This window comes from Manis javanica, chromosome 16 (assembly GCF_040802235.1).
Source record: "Manis javanica isolate MJ-LG chromosome 16, MJ_LKY, whole genome shotgun sequence".
NCBI classification, from domain to species: domain Eukaryota; kingdom Metazoa; phylum Chordata; class Mammalia; order Pholidota; family Manidae; genus Manis; species Manis javanica.
The window spans coordinates 56,880,912-56,898,049 of NC_133171.1; the positions used below are offsets into that span (position 1 = coordinate 56,880,912).

The window sequence follows — 17,138 nt, forward strand, 5'->3', positions numbered from 1 at the left end:
AATGTACAACTCAGTGAATGATAAGTGATTTAAGGTACACCATCTGAGGGAATGTTAATATAACTATTAAACACATCCTTATGAAATGTATTCACCATGGGAAACTGCTTATGATACAGTTGCTGGTAAATGAAAAAAGTAGGGTGTAGAATTACATATACACTAATTAGAGCTCCTTTAAAATAGGAATTTGAAATGAAAACAAAAATGTGGTTTTCACCTGAAGAACTGGCAGTGATAAAGAAAAGGTAACAGTGCTGACAGGGGTTTAGAGATAGACATTCCAACATACACAGAGAGATTAGGAATTCGTATAGCCTTTCTGGAAAGTAGTTTTGGCAGTATATATCGTGAGACCTGTAGAGTCTAAATGTTTTGTTGTTATAGTCTCAGTCCTAGAGCTCTCTCCTGGAAGATTAGAAAGAAAAAAAAAGAGATAAAGAGTTCTAAAAATTGTAGCATTATTTGTAACTAAAATTGCATATTATTAATGTCCAATGCTAGAGAAGTGGTTAAATGAATGACAGTATATCATGCTAGATGTTATGGTGTAATGCAGCCATTAATTGTCTTACTTTTTATAGTATAGAAGAATGCTTAAGAAACTGAAGTTAAAGAAGCAATAACAATAATAGTAATAATAAATACTCTTACAGCACATACTATGTGCAGGATTGTTCAAACACTTTACATATTAATCATCCCAACAGACTCATGAGGTGGGTACTATTATCTCTGTTTTATAGAGGAGGAAAGTGGGGCACCGGGAGGTTTATTTAGTACCTTGCCCAAAGCCACGCAGCTCACTGGAGCCAGTAACATGGTGGGTAGCCCCACATATCAGCTTCGGTGTCCATTTTCCTGCCCACAACACTGTTCAAGCCCCTCAGGATTTGGAGCACCTTAGAGCATGATCCCAGCTATAGCTGTTCAAACAGTGTCTTTTTCAAATATGAAAGAAAAGCAGGTACACTAAGGTATTGCAAGTAGTTGTTCCTGGTTTATAAGATCATGGGTAATTTTCATATTCTTTATACTTTTCCTCCATTTTCCCAATTATAAGCAATGATATTCTATTTTTAAGGGGAAAAATAGTAAAGGATTTTAATACGGTTACTTAAAAAAAGGAAATAGACTGAAAAGGGAATAGTGTTTGTGTTAGGATTTTTTTTCTTTTTTAAAAAATTTTCTGTTATGTAGATGAATCACGCTTATACAAATTTTCTAAAATAAATAACTGATTACAAGTAAGCCATCATGGCTATTCTAGAACCTATGCTCATGTTGATCTTTTCAGGAGATGGGGACGCCGGCTGGGCTTCAGGCTCTTACATGGAAGCTGAGGAAGGTTCAGTGCAAGAGGAAACCACTAAAAGTGGTTCTCTCTGGAGGGTGGGTTTCACACAATTACTATTAGCTCTTCAGTTTTCAGATTTCTTGCCTGTTTTGTGCATTAGGCTTTCACATAGTATTTGAAGCATATGAAGTGTGCTTGTATCACTCTTGTAAGTAAAGAAAATGTTGATGACCAGTGCTTTCATCTTTCTTTCTACATTTTCTCAAAAGTTATAAGTCAGAACTTCCCATTGCTTCCCTGTTGTACTAATTTCTTTTTCTCTCTGCCTCCATAAGGAAGGAAGAGGGAATGGTTTAAAATAGAAGATGCCATAAAAGTGCTACAATACCACAAACCTGTGCAGGCGTCATATTTTGAAACGTTGAGGCAAGGCTACTCAGCCAACAATGGCACCCCGGTCGCTGCTACCACATACTCGGTTTCGGCTCAGAGCTCGATGCCAGGCATCAGATGACGGAAGATTTGCTGTAAAAGAAATGGAAATGGGAAACTAGACTGAAGTGCAGATCCTCCCTCTCACCCTTGCTCTTTTCACCTCTCCTCACAGGCCGCCTCTTTGAAATAAGGCATGATGGGCAGCAGAAAAAGGGTTTGTTGATAATGTTGCTGTTTGGTGTTAAGTGATGGGGCTTTTTCTTCTCTTTTTATTGAGGGGGTGGGGGTTGGGTATGTAATTTGTAAGTACTTTTGTGCATGATCTGTCCCTCTCTTTTCACACCCTTACAATTCATTAAAAAGAGGCAGCCTTCCCTCTGAAGTGTTCCTGATTATCTCATCCCAGCCCTGGCCAGATACTTTTTTCTTCTTTGATTTTTAATTTTTTTTATTAAAAGATACCAATACGAGATGAAACCTTTCAAGAATTTGTCCTATAATGTGCTGTTCAGTCCACTGGGTTGGTCACTTTCACTGTACATTACATTTATCTACACATTATATATTGGGCATATAATATGTAAATGACTGAGTTTTAGAAGAAGAATTTAACTGCTTAATTTTTTGAGGTTTTGTTTTGTTTTTTAAATTCAGGGTGTTTCTGGAATGGAGAGCCTCGAAATTAATTTACTTTTTGTTTTTTATGCTAGTGGCTAGGTATGTTTTCCTGTCCTCTCTCTTTTCCCTAGTCATTGACTCTAGTTATGTGGGGTATGGGGAAGAGTTTAGCTACTTTTATTATACTGCTCCCAGGATTCATGGCCTTGTCTTAAAGCTCTGTTTCCACCCATGCCAAGAAAGAAACAGGAAGAAACCTATTTTCTTTTTTATTACCAAGCCAGGAGCAAATGGCCTCAGCTCAGATCTGGAGAAACAATGATAGAAATTGAAATCCTCCCTACTTGTTGACAATAGGGATTTGAACTGGATTCTTGGGATTACTATCTGAAAAACTGGAACATCAAACACTTTCTATCCTGCTGGTTTGGAATTTTTCCATAATGCTACTTATCGCCAACAGCGACCTCTCTCCTTGTGCATACATGCCTTACACCGAGCTGAACTGGATATCATCCTGTGCTCTGGAGCATCCAACTGTATGTGGCGTCTGCAGCTGTACAGTCCTGTCCTCTTCCTGGGTAACTATGTTAAGTTCCTGAAAAGTACACAGGAGGAAAATTCAGGTGTTTGCTTGTCTTTGTAATGTTACAGCACATGTAGTTGCACCATGGAGCATGCTCAGAAATATTAAGTTTGTCTCCCATTCCCACTGGGATACAAAAGGTCCATCTTCTCAGAAGTGGTATGGAAGAATGCTTAATCATTTACTCAAACAGCTATATAATGCATTGGCTCACTGTCTTCTTGATTTTTCATACAGGTTTTATGCTGGCTTCATTTGCCAATTGTGTTGTTTAGTTGGGAAGTAAGCAGAAGGGTCTTGAGATTGGGGACCAAGGGGCCCTTGGAAGGTGGACACTGATCAATCCCTGGCTTGGGACAGGAGCTTGTTGCTCTTCTCCTAGTGGCATCTCCTCTGTCAAAACATAGCCAAGATGTGAAATTTACATCGTAGTTCTCTTTATTTAAAAAAATCTAATAAATACTCAAACTTTGAAAAGCTTTTGCTCTTCCCTCCCACTCAAAGAAATGTATAAATCTGGTAGGCCTGTGTCACTTAGTGTTTAATATTTGGGGGACATCAGTTGGTGAACTTTAAATTTTGCTGTGTGCTCTTGGTTTTCATCTCTCCCAGTCTTGAAAACAGAACTAACCAGCTGTGCCGGCAGTTTCCATAGGATACCATCTTACCTCGGGGAGGGGAATTCTGTCCCCAAGTAAGGGTCCCATGGGATTTGGGTCTAAGTGCCAAGTCACTATTCACATGTCCTACTTAAAAAAAACACACTGCTGCTGATTGCCTGATTGAGAGCATTCCAAGGTTCTGTCCAGATAAATAAGGAGGAAAATAAAATAAATTCAACTAATAAGTAGAATCCCCAAAACACATTCTTCCAAATAAATTCTACCTTTATGATCTGGATTGAAAGTGCTTTGCAGGAAAACAGTGCTCCAGAAAAAGGGAACTGCAGTGTTCATAGTAATTTGTGCATTTTTTTAATGATCTGAAGATGTTTTTACTGGGCTGGTGTAACAGTACACTACAAAGTCCAGTTTGGATTGTGGTTGGCGTCTTTGGGTCAGGAAAATTAACTGTGCCAAGAAGTATTTTTCAGTTACATGAATGGATCCTATTAATGCAGTTACCTGGAGAGATTCTGCTGATGCTCTCTTAACTGACAAAAGGAGGCTTTGTCCAACACCAGAATTATTATTATTATTTTTTTTTTTTTTTTCCAACACCAGAATTATTGAAACCGGTGCTGTTTTTCTATTGGGCTGGGATCCTGATGAGCAGGGATTGGTGTTTCCCCTCCCTGGCACTGTAAACACCGTGGCTGTCTTCACTGACATGTATGTAGTCACAGCCCTTTTGTGATAGATTACTTAGATCCATGGTGGCAGTAACTTTTATATCCCCAAGGAAAGAAAGGAAAACCAAAGAAAAGTACAAAAATTATCCTCCTTGCTGAGCATTTCATTGACATGGATTGCCATTCTGCCAGGTACTTACCTTTTTCAGGCTTGACAGAAGGATGTTCCTGTGTTCAGGGCACATAAAAAATCTCTTTCTTACAATGTATTTGAACATCCTAGATTCCAGTTATTACTGGAGTGTGCACCACAGTCCACCATAGAGAAAGATAGCAATGGATTTTTTAAATTAAAATTTGTTTTTGGTTTTATAAATTGCAGCCTTTGGGAAAACACCAAGTGAGGTCATGCTATCTTTTTTGAACAGGACTGTGTGTGTGTGTTTCTGTGTGTGTATAAGACAAAGTAAGAGACAAGGGCTACCAGGCGTCAGCTGTTAGATTTTGTGTGTGTGTGTGGCGTTCCAGAATAGTGCAGCCCATGAAAGAGGAATCTTGATTTATCTCCTAGTAAAGATAGGATGGAAAAGTCAGTGAACTGGCTGTGTTTGGTTTTTACAAGTATCTGCTGCCTCATCTGCCCTGCATGGAAGGCTCCCTCACTGCTGAGGCTGAGCTGAGGCCATCTGGAGGGATCAAAGAATATGGGAGTGTCACCCCCTCTGGGGCCGAGGCAAGCCTAGAAGGTGGCTTCGCTGCAGGATTTCCGCCCTCTGCATTGCCCTTCGTGGTGCTGTGGAACAGTGAGGCACTGGAGGCCTTGCTTCTTGCAGCCTCTGGGGAGCAGGGTAGGTCACTGCGCTCTGGGAGTGTCTTGCAGCCATTTTGTAAGCATGTTGCTACATAGTCAAGTTCCTTTGTGACAAAAAAATATTTTCAGTTTTGATGTTAGGAAGTCAGCCCATGTAGTCTCTTAGACTTGCTTAGAAGAAAAAAGTTCCTTTTCGTTTTTAGAAGAAAAAGATTTCCACACAGAACAGTTCTTCTTCGTCCTTCCCCTTTCTCCTCTCCACTGCCAGACTCCTGGGCGGCGCTTTCTAAACCTTTGCAAGCAGAGGAGTAGTGAGTCTTCTGTTGGATCCGGGTATGCTTTTCACATGTTGCACTTTACATATTTGTTGTTCCTGTCTGGTGCTGTACTAAATGCCTTTGTCAGTCTCCCCACCGGATCTTGTTGAAAACAGCTTAACCTGAGCCACATTTTGTTAGTTCACAAAAAGGATTTAATAACCACAATGTGATTTTTGCCACAACCATGTGGTTTTTTAATATTTTTGGAGTGTTCTCTAAACCTGTCCTAGTTAAGAGTAGATTTAGAATTAGAAGAAATACCTAGAGAAATCTCCACAGTGGGATGAACTTCTGCTTTAAGAGAAATGAGAGTTAGCTATAGTTGATAATATAGCTTTCATTCTGATCCTATCTGCATTTCAGAAATAATCCACATCTTTAAGAAATTGGAGACATGTGGGACAGTTAACTCAAGCAGCTCTGGGGAGAGGAGATGATTTAGTGGTGTTTAAATAATGCAAATAAGGCCTTCCTAGTTCATATTCTTAAAGACTCTAAAAGAGGTCAGATGTGAGGCTCTTCAATTCATATTGTCCAGTTGAGGTGGCAGCGATTTCTTCTGAACCCTGCTGGGATGGAACTATTTTCCCAAGGCTATAAAGGGCTTCTAGGCTGGGCAGCTGTTGATGTTAGTGGCCTAAGCCTTGCTTCTCCATCACAGTACTCAACTCAGTAGGAGGGAAAGCATCCCAGAGTCATCCTCTGCTCTCTGGAATAAGCCTTACAACACATACCCCACCATCCAGAGCTATTTTTTCTGTGTCACTTTAGATGTCACCTAAAACAGTGAGACATTTGAAATTTTCATGCAAATTGTAAATTTGGAAGCCTTGACTGCAATCCTTAAAAGATACTGTTGTCCATACATCAAGTTGACTTAAGGTCACCCCAGGTTCTGGGAACCTGGAGATTTTAGGTAGACTCTTCTTTGGAGACCAGCAGCCTTCTATTCCTGCCTCTAAAAGGGCAACTTCACATTTTGACCACATTTTTGCATTAGCTGAAAACCTTTTAGTGATGTGAGAAGCTTAATCAGGACACTAAGAAAATGATACCTCTCAACCTTCAGATTAATCAGATAGTGTGCCTTCCTAGTTCCCTTAAAAATTTGTAAATAAAAAGAGAAAGAATTCCCTTTGTTGTTGATCAGACACACTGCTTGAGCTGAGGCTAGTAGTCACATGATTTTGTGAATCTCTGCAATATGAAGCTTTGTTTCTCCCCTAGAGCATTGTTTATCGTGATGATTTGGAGAGCTTGAGTTTGTCTTAGAAAATGAGAACGTCCATCTGGCAGAAGGAGCTCAAAAGGAGGCTGTGTTAACTCAGAATTCAGCAAACCAGGGGTTACTCACTGAAGAAAGTGATTTTGGCCGAAAAAGCGAGATAAGTATCTAGAAGGTGGAGAGTCATTGCTTCTGTTCCTCCATCAATCAGTTGCTTAATTAATTACTCTGTTTCCTTTGGTTTATATTCCTAGTTCTTAACACTGAACAGGGGGGCCACTAGAACACCAAAAAAAAGGCATTTAAAACCCTGGAGATAGGCTTTAAAAGATACAAAAACAGCAGCATTTTCATTTTCCAGGTTCATCACCATTCTGATATGCTACCCATCCTTCCACCTCCCACTGCAGCCAGTCCATATGTGAGGATTCTGTTACTCATTGAGTTAGGGAACCATACTTAACTTACTAAATTGCTTACCAACTGTGGATGTTCACTTTGGGGTGTACCTGTAAGAGAACATCTCAACAGTATAATAAAATTGCTTTTCTGGGCTTGAGCTCCCAATCAAGCATCTAGATCAAAATCTTTGGAACTCTTTAAGGAAAAAAACACGATGCCTCAATCCCAACAGTGGGCCTTAAGAATTACACTCCCCTTGCTCTAGTGTGGGTGAAGCAGGTCACCTTCAGGAAATCATTTTTCTATCAGGATTGCCTATAAATCCCTATAGGAAGTAATAATGATATGAGCCTTTCTGAGCACTTTTGTGCTGAACTGAAATTGTTAATCTGAAGCATCAACAGGTCCATGCAAGCCTCTTTAACCTCTGTTTATTGTAGAGAAAGTGTATCACTAATAATGACCCAAAGACATCTAGTATTACTCGATTCCAACAGCGTAACAGATCCAGCTTATGCCAGGGAAGACAGAGGCTGGCTACTAAGGAACCAGAATGGGTGGGTCAGCCCACATCTAGCCTCCACAGAGGGCAGATGTGAAGTCAGCTCTTGGAGAGTTCCCTGAAGCGAAGGGAGGTCTTAGAGGGCCTTTGCTCAGCAAGCATGTGGATTGTGTCACTTCCAAGAACATGAAGGAGTTCTGAAGGGAATGGCACCTAAGCCACAGAACACAGACACGAATTTGCCCTCTTACCTCTTCCTATGTGGCTCTGAACATTTTTTGCTTAGAATCTAAAGGGACTCTCTGCTCCAAAATCTTATTTGCTTCAGTTGTTTTGTTTAGCCTCTGAGAACCTCACCTTTTCACTTTCACCTGTGGATGGACATAGATGTGTTGCTCATGCCACAGATGCCAGAGTGAATCCAAGGTCCAGTGATATAGTGTTACACTGAGTATATAAAAACAACTGGTCCACTCTATTGTAAAAGAAATAGTCTGTGGTACAGTTTTGTAAATGTCAGGTCTCTTTATTTTTTCATGGTCTGAAAACTTGTAAACTGGTATGTAATCAAAAGGTTGATGGATAGAATAAATGAAATTTCAGTTAGTGCATTTATTAAGAAAGATAGCCACCAGTTTGTCAGGTGCTTAAAGAAGTCAGGAGCATTTGAGGATGTTGGAAACTGTTGTAAAAGTAAAGCTATATAGTCAAGTTCCTTTGTGGCAAAATTTTCAGTTTTGATATTAGAAAGTCAGCCCATGTAGTCTCTTAGACTTGCTTAGAAGAAAAAAGTTCCTTTTTATTTTTAGAAGGAAAAGATTTCCACACAGAACAGTTTTTCCTCGTCCTTCCCCTGGAGTTGTCTCTCTAGTCTACACGGCGGTCAGTACCAGAGAGGAAGTGGAAGCCCATTAGTAGCACCGTCATATCTGCTCTTGCCAGCCCAGCCTTTTTTCAAGGATCTTGTTTCCCATCCTATCCAGTGACTTTGGTAGGGATGAGCTCTGAGGAGGCAGTGAGGACCCAGCTCTGTTTGCTCGGCTGCAGGGTATGGTCTCCAAGCAGACTTATTACAGGGGTTTCCTATCATCTCTTCCACTTCCTTGACCATCAGCATCAGAAAGTTTAAAATGCCTGAAACTTTTCCAGTTGTAAAACAGATAAACTAGATGGGCTTCCTCCCCTGTTGTGAATGTATCCCCCAAATGCAGCCTCCAAATTCAACAGGTATTTCCAGGGAACCTTTGAGTTAAGGCAAAGTAGGCAATATGTATTGGGTTTTTACCCAAAGGACAGAAGTATTTGTCCCTTCCCCCTAATGCTCATACATTTTAGCTAAGGCTTAAATCACCAAATCTAGTATGTCTTCAGAATTGAGCCAGGGGCCTGTACACTCAGGGATCAGTCCCCTCGGGATCATACAGGCTCAAACTAGACTGTTCTGATCCCACCAGAACTCTGTCATTATCCCCTTCTGTCAGGCCCATCCAGAAAAGCAAACAACTTGGTGTTCCCATCGTTGGTCACCTAGTCCCCTGGTGACCATTCTACAGAGAGCACATAGCTGTTCAGGCAGTGTGCTTTGTATTTGTAGGAAGGGTAGAAAGTGGAAAAGCCAATGTGCTGAGCACTCACATCCTTGGAGAGGTTGGCAGACATAACCTTGAATGAACTCAGCAAAACTGGGAAATCCAAGCAATAGCATTTGTATGGGAGGAGAAGCTGCTTATGGTCCTTTAACCTCTTGGTGCCTGGTGCTGCATTATAAAACAGGTTTAGAATAATAGCGCCCTTAGCCCCATCCAAATGTGCTTCAGGACTTAGGAGTTTCTGACCCATGGATATATGGTCTTGTTTTTGCTGTTTTGTTTCCAAAACAACCTTGCTTGGTATTGCATGGAAAATCAGCTTTTCCTTCCTGCCCACTTGGGGCCACCTGCCCTCCTGGCCTCTTCCCCAGTGTCTCCACAGTGCTCGTAAGGAAGGCCATCGCAGTGCTCTTTGGAGCTGAGGGGAGTGGAACTTGATCCAGAAAAGACAGCAGGAAATTGAGTTTTCCTGTTTCCATTTCTAAAGGAGGGTGTTCTAGGCTTCCTACAACACCTCTCTTTCCCATGGGTACAGTCTGGTTATAAAAGAGAACTGAAAAGAAAGAGGACCTGGGTCCAGCCCCAGGTTTGGGTCCAAGACAAGTGCTCAGCAGCTGTGAATTCCACTTTTCTCCCCTTTAATAGCAGGCCAGCCATGTGTAACCATTCCCCTTCTTTACTAAAATGTCTGCTCATCTGGTGCCAGCAACAGAGGACAGACAAAGGCCTCCCCCTTAGTCTAGATAGAGAGCTCTGTACTATCCCTAAAATTCCACCATCCCTATGTCCCACTCCTTTGTGTAAAAACAAAAGCTTAAACCTGTGAGTGTGCTCTTCCTTTCTATGTGTTAATCAGTTTCCTTCCGTTTGAGCTGTGTGGGAGGGAAGGGCATTGGAACTGTAGGTTGTAACCTTGTGCCAACCAATAAAAACCAGTATTTCACACACACCCCTGCTTACTGTCCAGTCTGTTCTTTCCAGAGGTTTTCCTTGAGTCCTTCACATCAGTCTTTTTTTTATTTTACTCCTACTCGCTGCTGGGTTCTTGGGAGTTGCCCTTGAGGTCAAAAGTGGCCCCATGGAAGAATTGCTGTTCAGGGAATTCAAGTAAGGAATGAATTGGAGAAGCCCATGGCAAGCAATGAGAATCAGTGTTTTGTTTCCTTTTGCCAGGGAGACCCCCAGGCCGACTGCTGGTGGCCAGTGCTAAGGAGAGGGCCTGCCCCTCACCCCCAACCAGCCAGGCTTTGCTAGGAGCCTAAAGGAGACAGAGGTGAGCTACATCCGGGATAACATGAGCACAGCAAGAAGCTGCTTTCCTGCGTAGGAGCAAGAGTGGGTGTGGTGGAGTTAAGAAGGGCTGGAACAATGTTTTGAAAAAATGTAGTGTAAGATTTGCAGGCAGAGAAAGACAGCAAGGCATCATCACTGGGAGAACATTGAAGAAGCTGTGTTCCCGAAGCCCAAGGACAAATGAGCATTCTGAGCTGTAGTGAAAAAACATTCTGAAGGCAAATTATGGAAGACCATAAGCACCAGACCAGGCCAGGGAGTTTGACTCGTACATGGAAGCATTGTTGAGCCTGGCAGTCATGAAATATCAGCCATGTGTGAGAACAAGGCAGCAGGAAAGGTTAGAGAGGAGCAGTCTGAAAGCTTGTAATATACATGAGGCCATATGGACTCAGGGTGTGGGCTTGGGGATGAAGAGACAGATACAGAAGCAAGAATAAACAGCATATCACAGTCAGATAAACATGTCCATCCACTGAGGCAGGCTGGCACCCCTGAAACTGGTGGCAACACCCCTGGCCAAGTTCTGTAAGCTAAGAAACCTGATGTAGTGAATGCTCCCAGAGGGTCACTACCAGAATGAGAAACAAACCTAACTCATAAGAGGCTGAGATGTATGTGCCTAGGTGACAGTTGGCTTGTTCATGTGATGATAAAAGTCAAACCAAGTTACCTGGGTAGTACACTGGCTGGCTCTGCGGGTAGCTAAAAATAGGCAGAAAGTTGATTGCTGAATAGCAATAGCCTGATGACTTCATTCCATCACAGGACAAATTCCTTATCAGCTGGTGAGGGGGCCCTTTGCCCCTGACTCTACAGGCCTCCTTGTCCATCTTAACAATAACCCCTTCCCCTATCAAAGGATTCTTTCTTCTGCCAGATTTGGCATGCATAATGAGGCTGTGCACTGATGAGCGCTGATGCCTGAGATACACTGTACTCAGGAAACCACCAGATGGCACCTCCAGTTGGAGTCTGAGGTTCTGGCAGCTCCCCACTTGCCCATGTCAGATCATGATGGGCCGTACTACAGGTAGCCTATCATCAAATCCACTACATGTGATTGTTTTTCATTCTCGGGCAAATACAAACTTTGGGATTATCTTGCAGCAGCCGTCTCCCAGACAGCCTGCAGAACTTGGGGTGAGAGAAATGTAAAGATGCCCTAAAACTTTGAGCATGGGTGATGAGAGGAAGTTGGCCCAAAGGACACCAGTGCAGATCTGACATTGCTGGAACCAGCACTGGGGACAGTGTACCACACAGGCATTGATCTTCCTACACCCTTTGTTAAGTTAGGTGGCAATTCTCACTATCCAAGACAGTTTGAGTTGCAGAATTCCTTTGCTCATCCCCAAGCCAGGCTGGCTTCTATCCGCTCCAGAGATCTGATAATCATGCCCAAGAAAGCCTGGTGTTATAAACCATAGACTTGTTTGCTTTCTAGTTTCAGACACATTTGTGGTGTGAGAGGTTTATCTTGGTTTTGTGACACCCAGCTAATATCTCAGCAACTGGGGATGCAGCCATGAGGCTCCACATTCTATGTCCTGACACCAGCAGTGTGCTAAATTTAGGTCAAACAGTCCTCACAGGGGCACCTGCTTGAGTGACAGATGGCATGAAATGGGAGAGATGACAACCTGGGGAGGTATGCTATTGGGGGTGGGATGGAAGGGTCAATGGAGAGAGCTTGGGCAGGAAAGTGGGATGGGGTAAGGGAGAAAACGGTCATCCATCAAAAGGCTGCCTGCGACAGTAGAAGGTGTGGACATTGAAATTAGAGCAGTGTTAAGGTCTCAGCTCAGCTGTGGACAAGCTCTGATCTTGAACAGGTTACCGTCCTTGTTCCCACCACCTAGTCAATGGGGGAGAAGTCTACCTCGGGATTGTGCATGTTAAAAGTAAGTGAAGGACATATGTGATGCCGAGTTGGTGTGTGATCATTAAATGGTAACTGTGAGTGAGCACCTGTTTGGGAAATACCAAGGACTGTGTTGAGTTCACCAGATAAGACAAGTCACAATAGACACAAATAATCAATGCAAAGCATCAACTGCAATAAGGGACATTGAGGGCTTGACTAATGCTCAGAGCAGCCATCACAGGAGGATTCATGAGGGATGGAGGAATGCTTGCTAAGGGAGCAGCACGTGCACACACAGGGCACTGTGCTCGGGTAACAGCAAATTTTCTGGGGCTGGAACATGACCACAACAGTGGGCAGGTGGGACGGAGAAGCAGGAAGTGCCATGGGAAAGGTCAGCTGGGGTCAGATGGCTTGGCAGGCTGTTTGAACTTTACTCCACATAACTGGGAAGCCAACAAAGGTTTTAAAAGAGCAGTGACTGCATCAGGGGAAGATGGTACTATCTACTGAGTGGTCCTTGTGATTCAGGCCTTAATGTCAAGCAGTGTGTTCACTGCCTTACATTTAGTCTGCAGTCCTGTGATGCACAGGACCTGTGATCACCACTGTATAGTAAAGGAAATGGAGGCATAGAGAAGCAAACTACTTTTTTTTTTTTTTTTTGCAAACTACTTTTAAGGGACTTGGACAAACTTAACACTAAAAATCTTAGGGAAAAGCGCCAAAGATGTCTAAGACAGTTTTGAAAAACTACAAGGAAAAACACAGGACTCCAAGGGAAAAGCTGTGTTCCATAAGTATCAAGATTTAATGTAAAGTTACAGTAACTAAAACAACGTGGTAACTGGGAATAGCTAAGTAGAAAGAGAAATAAATTAAGAAATACAACAAGGGAGCAAGAAACAGACCTATGCATATGTTGGAATGTGGTAAAAGCCAGGCAACATGCACCTGAATGGGGAAAGGGTGGCTTCTTCAGTAAGTTGTGTTGGAACAATTGACTAGCCAAGAGGAAAAATATAAAATTAGATCCCTACTTCATACCATGCAAAAAAATTAATTCACAAATGTATAAAATGAGCCATAAAACTTTTAGAGGAAAATACAAAAGTAATACATCAAAGGTCACACGGGTAATAAATTGTAGTCAAAGTTGAAGGGTCTGACACCAGGACTGCTCTCACCCACACTTTAGAATGTAAGATGGACCAGAGAAAGCAGAAACTGAAGGTGAGGAGGTAGTGAATGAGGGCTAGATTTGCATCTGGTCCCCAAACACCTCACATGAAGGGTTGCCATGGAGGCAGAGGGAGGGACTTCCTCATGACGTATCACCATCACTAAGTCAATAGGTTGAGCACTGATGATGTACCAAGACACTGCCAGGTGTCTGTGTGAGCGGTATACCATCAGGAACTGAAAAAAGCACTGAAAGTGAAGAGGTGGTCCTGATACTTGGGTAGAAATATCTGTAAAAATGGTTATCCCATATCACCTCACACCAGTTAGGATGGCCAACATTGAAAAGAATAGGAACAAAAAACGCTGGCAAAGGTGTGAAGAAAGGGGACCCTCCTGCACTGTTGGTGCGAATGTAAACTAGTTTAACTGTTGCAGAAAGCAATATGGAGGTTCCTCAAGAAACTAAAAATAGAAATACCATTTGGCCCAGGAATTCCAATCCTAGGAATTGACCCAAAGAATATAATTTCTCAGATTCAAAAAGACCAAGAGGGGCATGGGGAGAGCTGTGCAACACAGAGAAGACAAGTAGTGATTCTACAGGATCTTACTACGCTGATGGACAGTGACTAATGGAGTTTGTGGGGGGGACTTGGTGATGGGGGGAGTCTAGTAAACATAACGTTCCTCGTGTAATTGTACATTAATGATACTAAAAAAAAAAAGACATATGCACCCCTATGTTTATCGCAGCAATATTTACAATAGCCAAGATATGGAAGCAACCCTAGTGTTCATCAGTAGATGGATAGATAAAGAAGATGTGGTACATGCACACAATGGAATACTATTCAGCCATAAACAAATCCTACCATTTGCAACAACATGGATGGAGCTGGAGGATATTGTGCTCAGTGAAATAAGTCAGGCGGAGAAAGACAAGTGCCAAATGATTTCCTCATTTGTGGAGTATAACAACGAAGCAAAACTGAAAGAACAAAACAGCAGCAGATTCAGACTCCAAGAAGGGACTAGCGGTTACCAAAGGGAGGGGTGAGGGAGGGTGGGTGGGGAGAGAGGGAGAAAGATATGAGGGGTATCATAATTAGTGCACACAGTGTGTGGGGGGTTATGGGGAAGGCAGTGTAGCACAGAGAAGACAGGTAGGGACTCTGTGGCATCTTAGTACACTGATAGACAGTGACTGCAGTGGGGTATGGGGGGACTCGGTAATAAGGGTGAATGTGTGAACCACATTGTTTTTCTTGTGAAACCTTCATAAAAGTATATATCAATGATACCTTAATAAAAAAAATGGTTATCCCACTCTGGCCACAAAACTATTGAGCCAGTGCCAGATGTAACTCCATGTCCATTAATGTCCACTCATTCATTCACCATTATTTACTCCATCGTTCTTGTCCCCATGTTCTTCCACTACAGCCCAGAATTAATTCCCAGCCCTGCAGTCATCCAACCATTACTATTCCCTCCTGTGCAAGAGCTGAGCCTGTCCAGAGAAAAGCACATGCCGTGAGGTCACCATGGGCTCACGCCTCCCCTCCACTAAGCGTCCACTGTTGCTCATCAATAGCCAGTGACTACCACATTGACAAGTCCAAAGGCCATTTGTCTTCTCATCTGATTTTACTAACTCTCCCTCCCCCATGGTGTCCCTGAAAGCACTGCTCCTACCTACAGCTTTCAGAGTGAAGTTTCAGCTCCTTAGAGGGGTACCAAGTATCTTGTGATTTGGCCCCTGCCTACCTCTGCAGACTTTTCTTGCCACGTGCATAGCCTTTCTTTTCCCCTAGCTTCATAGAACTTTTTGCACTTCTCCAAATGCATCAAATAGCACTGCACTACTTAAATTCACAGGTGTTATGCCCCACTGCAGGAAAGATCTCCAAGATGCTATCCCCTAGGCAGAATGTGCGACTCCTGCACATGCCTCCACTGTGAAAGCACCTTCTGAAGGCAGGGAGAATCTCTCTGTTCTTGGTATCCAACTCTCAGCTGGGTTCAGAACAGGTACCTAGGAACTGCAGGTTTGAGGGGGAGCCAAATGGCATTCGGGGAATGTCCACAAAGAATGCATGCCTAGTGTCCCCTGTTCTCTCATCACTCCTCTCCTCACCACACACCTTTCCCCAAACTGGAAGGAAGCAAATGCAGGACTGCCCTCAGGGACCTTTGCAGCAGGTGGAGGGGGCAGGGGAGCACCATAGTTAAAAGTCTCTTCCCTTTGGGTGTGAGGGTGATGTTCAACAGCACGGCACCCACGACCCATCGGAACAAACACCAATGGAGCCTGTCCCCCAAGGCCCCTTCCCCAGCTTTCTCTTCCTGCCTTTAGTTTGGGGGTGGGAGGGGAAGAAAAGAACGTGCTTTTTCAGGGGGAGGAAACTCCCAGTTCATACCACTCCCCTTATCGCTCAGCCCAGGATCCTGAGAACTTCCCCAGGGGCTACTAGAAAGCTGGTCACTTCCTGCCAGGCTCTGACACAGGCAAGGAAGCCAAGTGGAGGCTGAGAGTGGAGAAGGGAGGGACAGTTGGAGGGACCTGCAGACTGGGGGGTGGAGTGTAGGGGAATTTGTTTTCTTTGAGGAAACTTGATTTGAGGATGCTGAGTAGACTGACTGCAACAGCTAATATTTGACTCACTCGTGGTTTCCAGTTTACCAAGTACTGTCCCATCAGTTCAGACATTATCTTGAGCACTTACTGTCTGTACAGGGCCAGGGGCGAGGGCCTTGACCTTTCCAAGTACTTCTAGAGGCAGGTATTTTGATCCCCCCTTCATCGTTGGGGGAGTTGAATGAAGCCTGGAGATGATGAGGGCAAAGGGGAAAATAAGTTGGATGTGGGTCAGTTTCAGAGGGTGAGAGAAAGCGAGGGGGAGGCAAATACCTTGCAAGGCAGGCCTCTGGTGCTGAGTTCCCTCCTACCACCCCTTCCCTCTGCTGCATCTTTAGAACCACTTAGTCCCTCCCCACACGTTCCTTCAGGATATGCAGGCCCCACAGGGAACACCTCATGGGCCCCCAGCTGCTAGCCTTACCCTGACCTGCTTTGGAAGGAGGGTGAGCCTCCCCTTGGTTATAGAGAAATTACCTGTGTGGAAGGGGGCCACTGCAGGTTGGGGGCTTTGGGGAAAACCACCATGGAGGAACCTGGGCTAAGTCAGGGCTGGCAGGGGGCTGTGTTGGATTGTTCCTGGAACTCCTTGTACTACCCACAGTGACCCTTATGTGGAGGGAGCCCCAAAACAACAAAAGAGCTGGCCTTGCTCTGAGGCCCCATGCCTTACCTTCTCAGACCTCCAGTGACATCACAATGGCAGGAATGGGAGCCATGGGGCTCCTCTCTGCTTCAGCCTTAATGACCTGTACATCAGAATCCTGTGAGGGCCCAGGCTGACCCAGCTCCACTGGCCATGTCTCCTCAGAAGCTCTTCCTCCTCCCTCTTTCTGGAGCTGCTCCCCTGCTCTACCCTCTTGAAAGAGACTGGAGGAGGTTAAAGAACAACTGGAGTCCAGGTGCACCCCTATGTTTATCACAGCACTATTTACAATAGCCAAGAAATGGAAGCAACCTAAATGTCCATCAGCAGATGAATGGATAAAGAAGATGTGGTACATATACACAATGGAATATTACTCAGCCATAAGAAAAAAACAGATCCTACCATTTGCAACAACATGGTTGGAGCTAGA

The 17,138-nt window shown here is 43.6% G+C and overlaps 1 protein-coding gene across 2 annotated transcripts in view; it reads left to right on the forward strand.

Annotated features, from left to right (window-relative positions):
- Positions 1 to 10,025, forward strand: part of NUDT3 (nudix hydrolase 3) — a 109,892-nt gene extending 99,867 nt beyond the window's left edge. The window contains exons 5-6 of one of the 2 annotated variants that reach the window (XM_037000727.2): positions 1,298 to 1,392; positions 1,633 to 10,025. In XM_037000727.2, coding sequence (XP_036856622.1) covers positions 1,298 to 1,392; positions 1,633 to 1,659 — 122 coding nt within the window. In that variant the 3' untranslated portion in view covers positions 1,660 to 10,025. The remainder of the gene's footprint in view (positions 1 to 1,297; positions 1,393 to 1,632) is intronic. The other variant, XM_037000726.2, reaches the window with a different exon arrangement.
- The last annotated feature ends 7,113 nt before the right edge of the window (positions 10,026 to 17,138 follow it).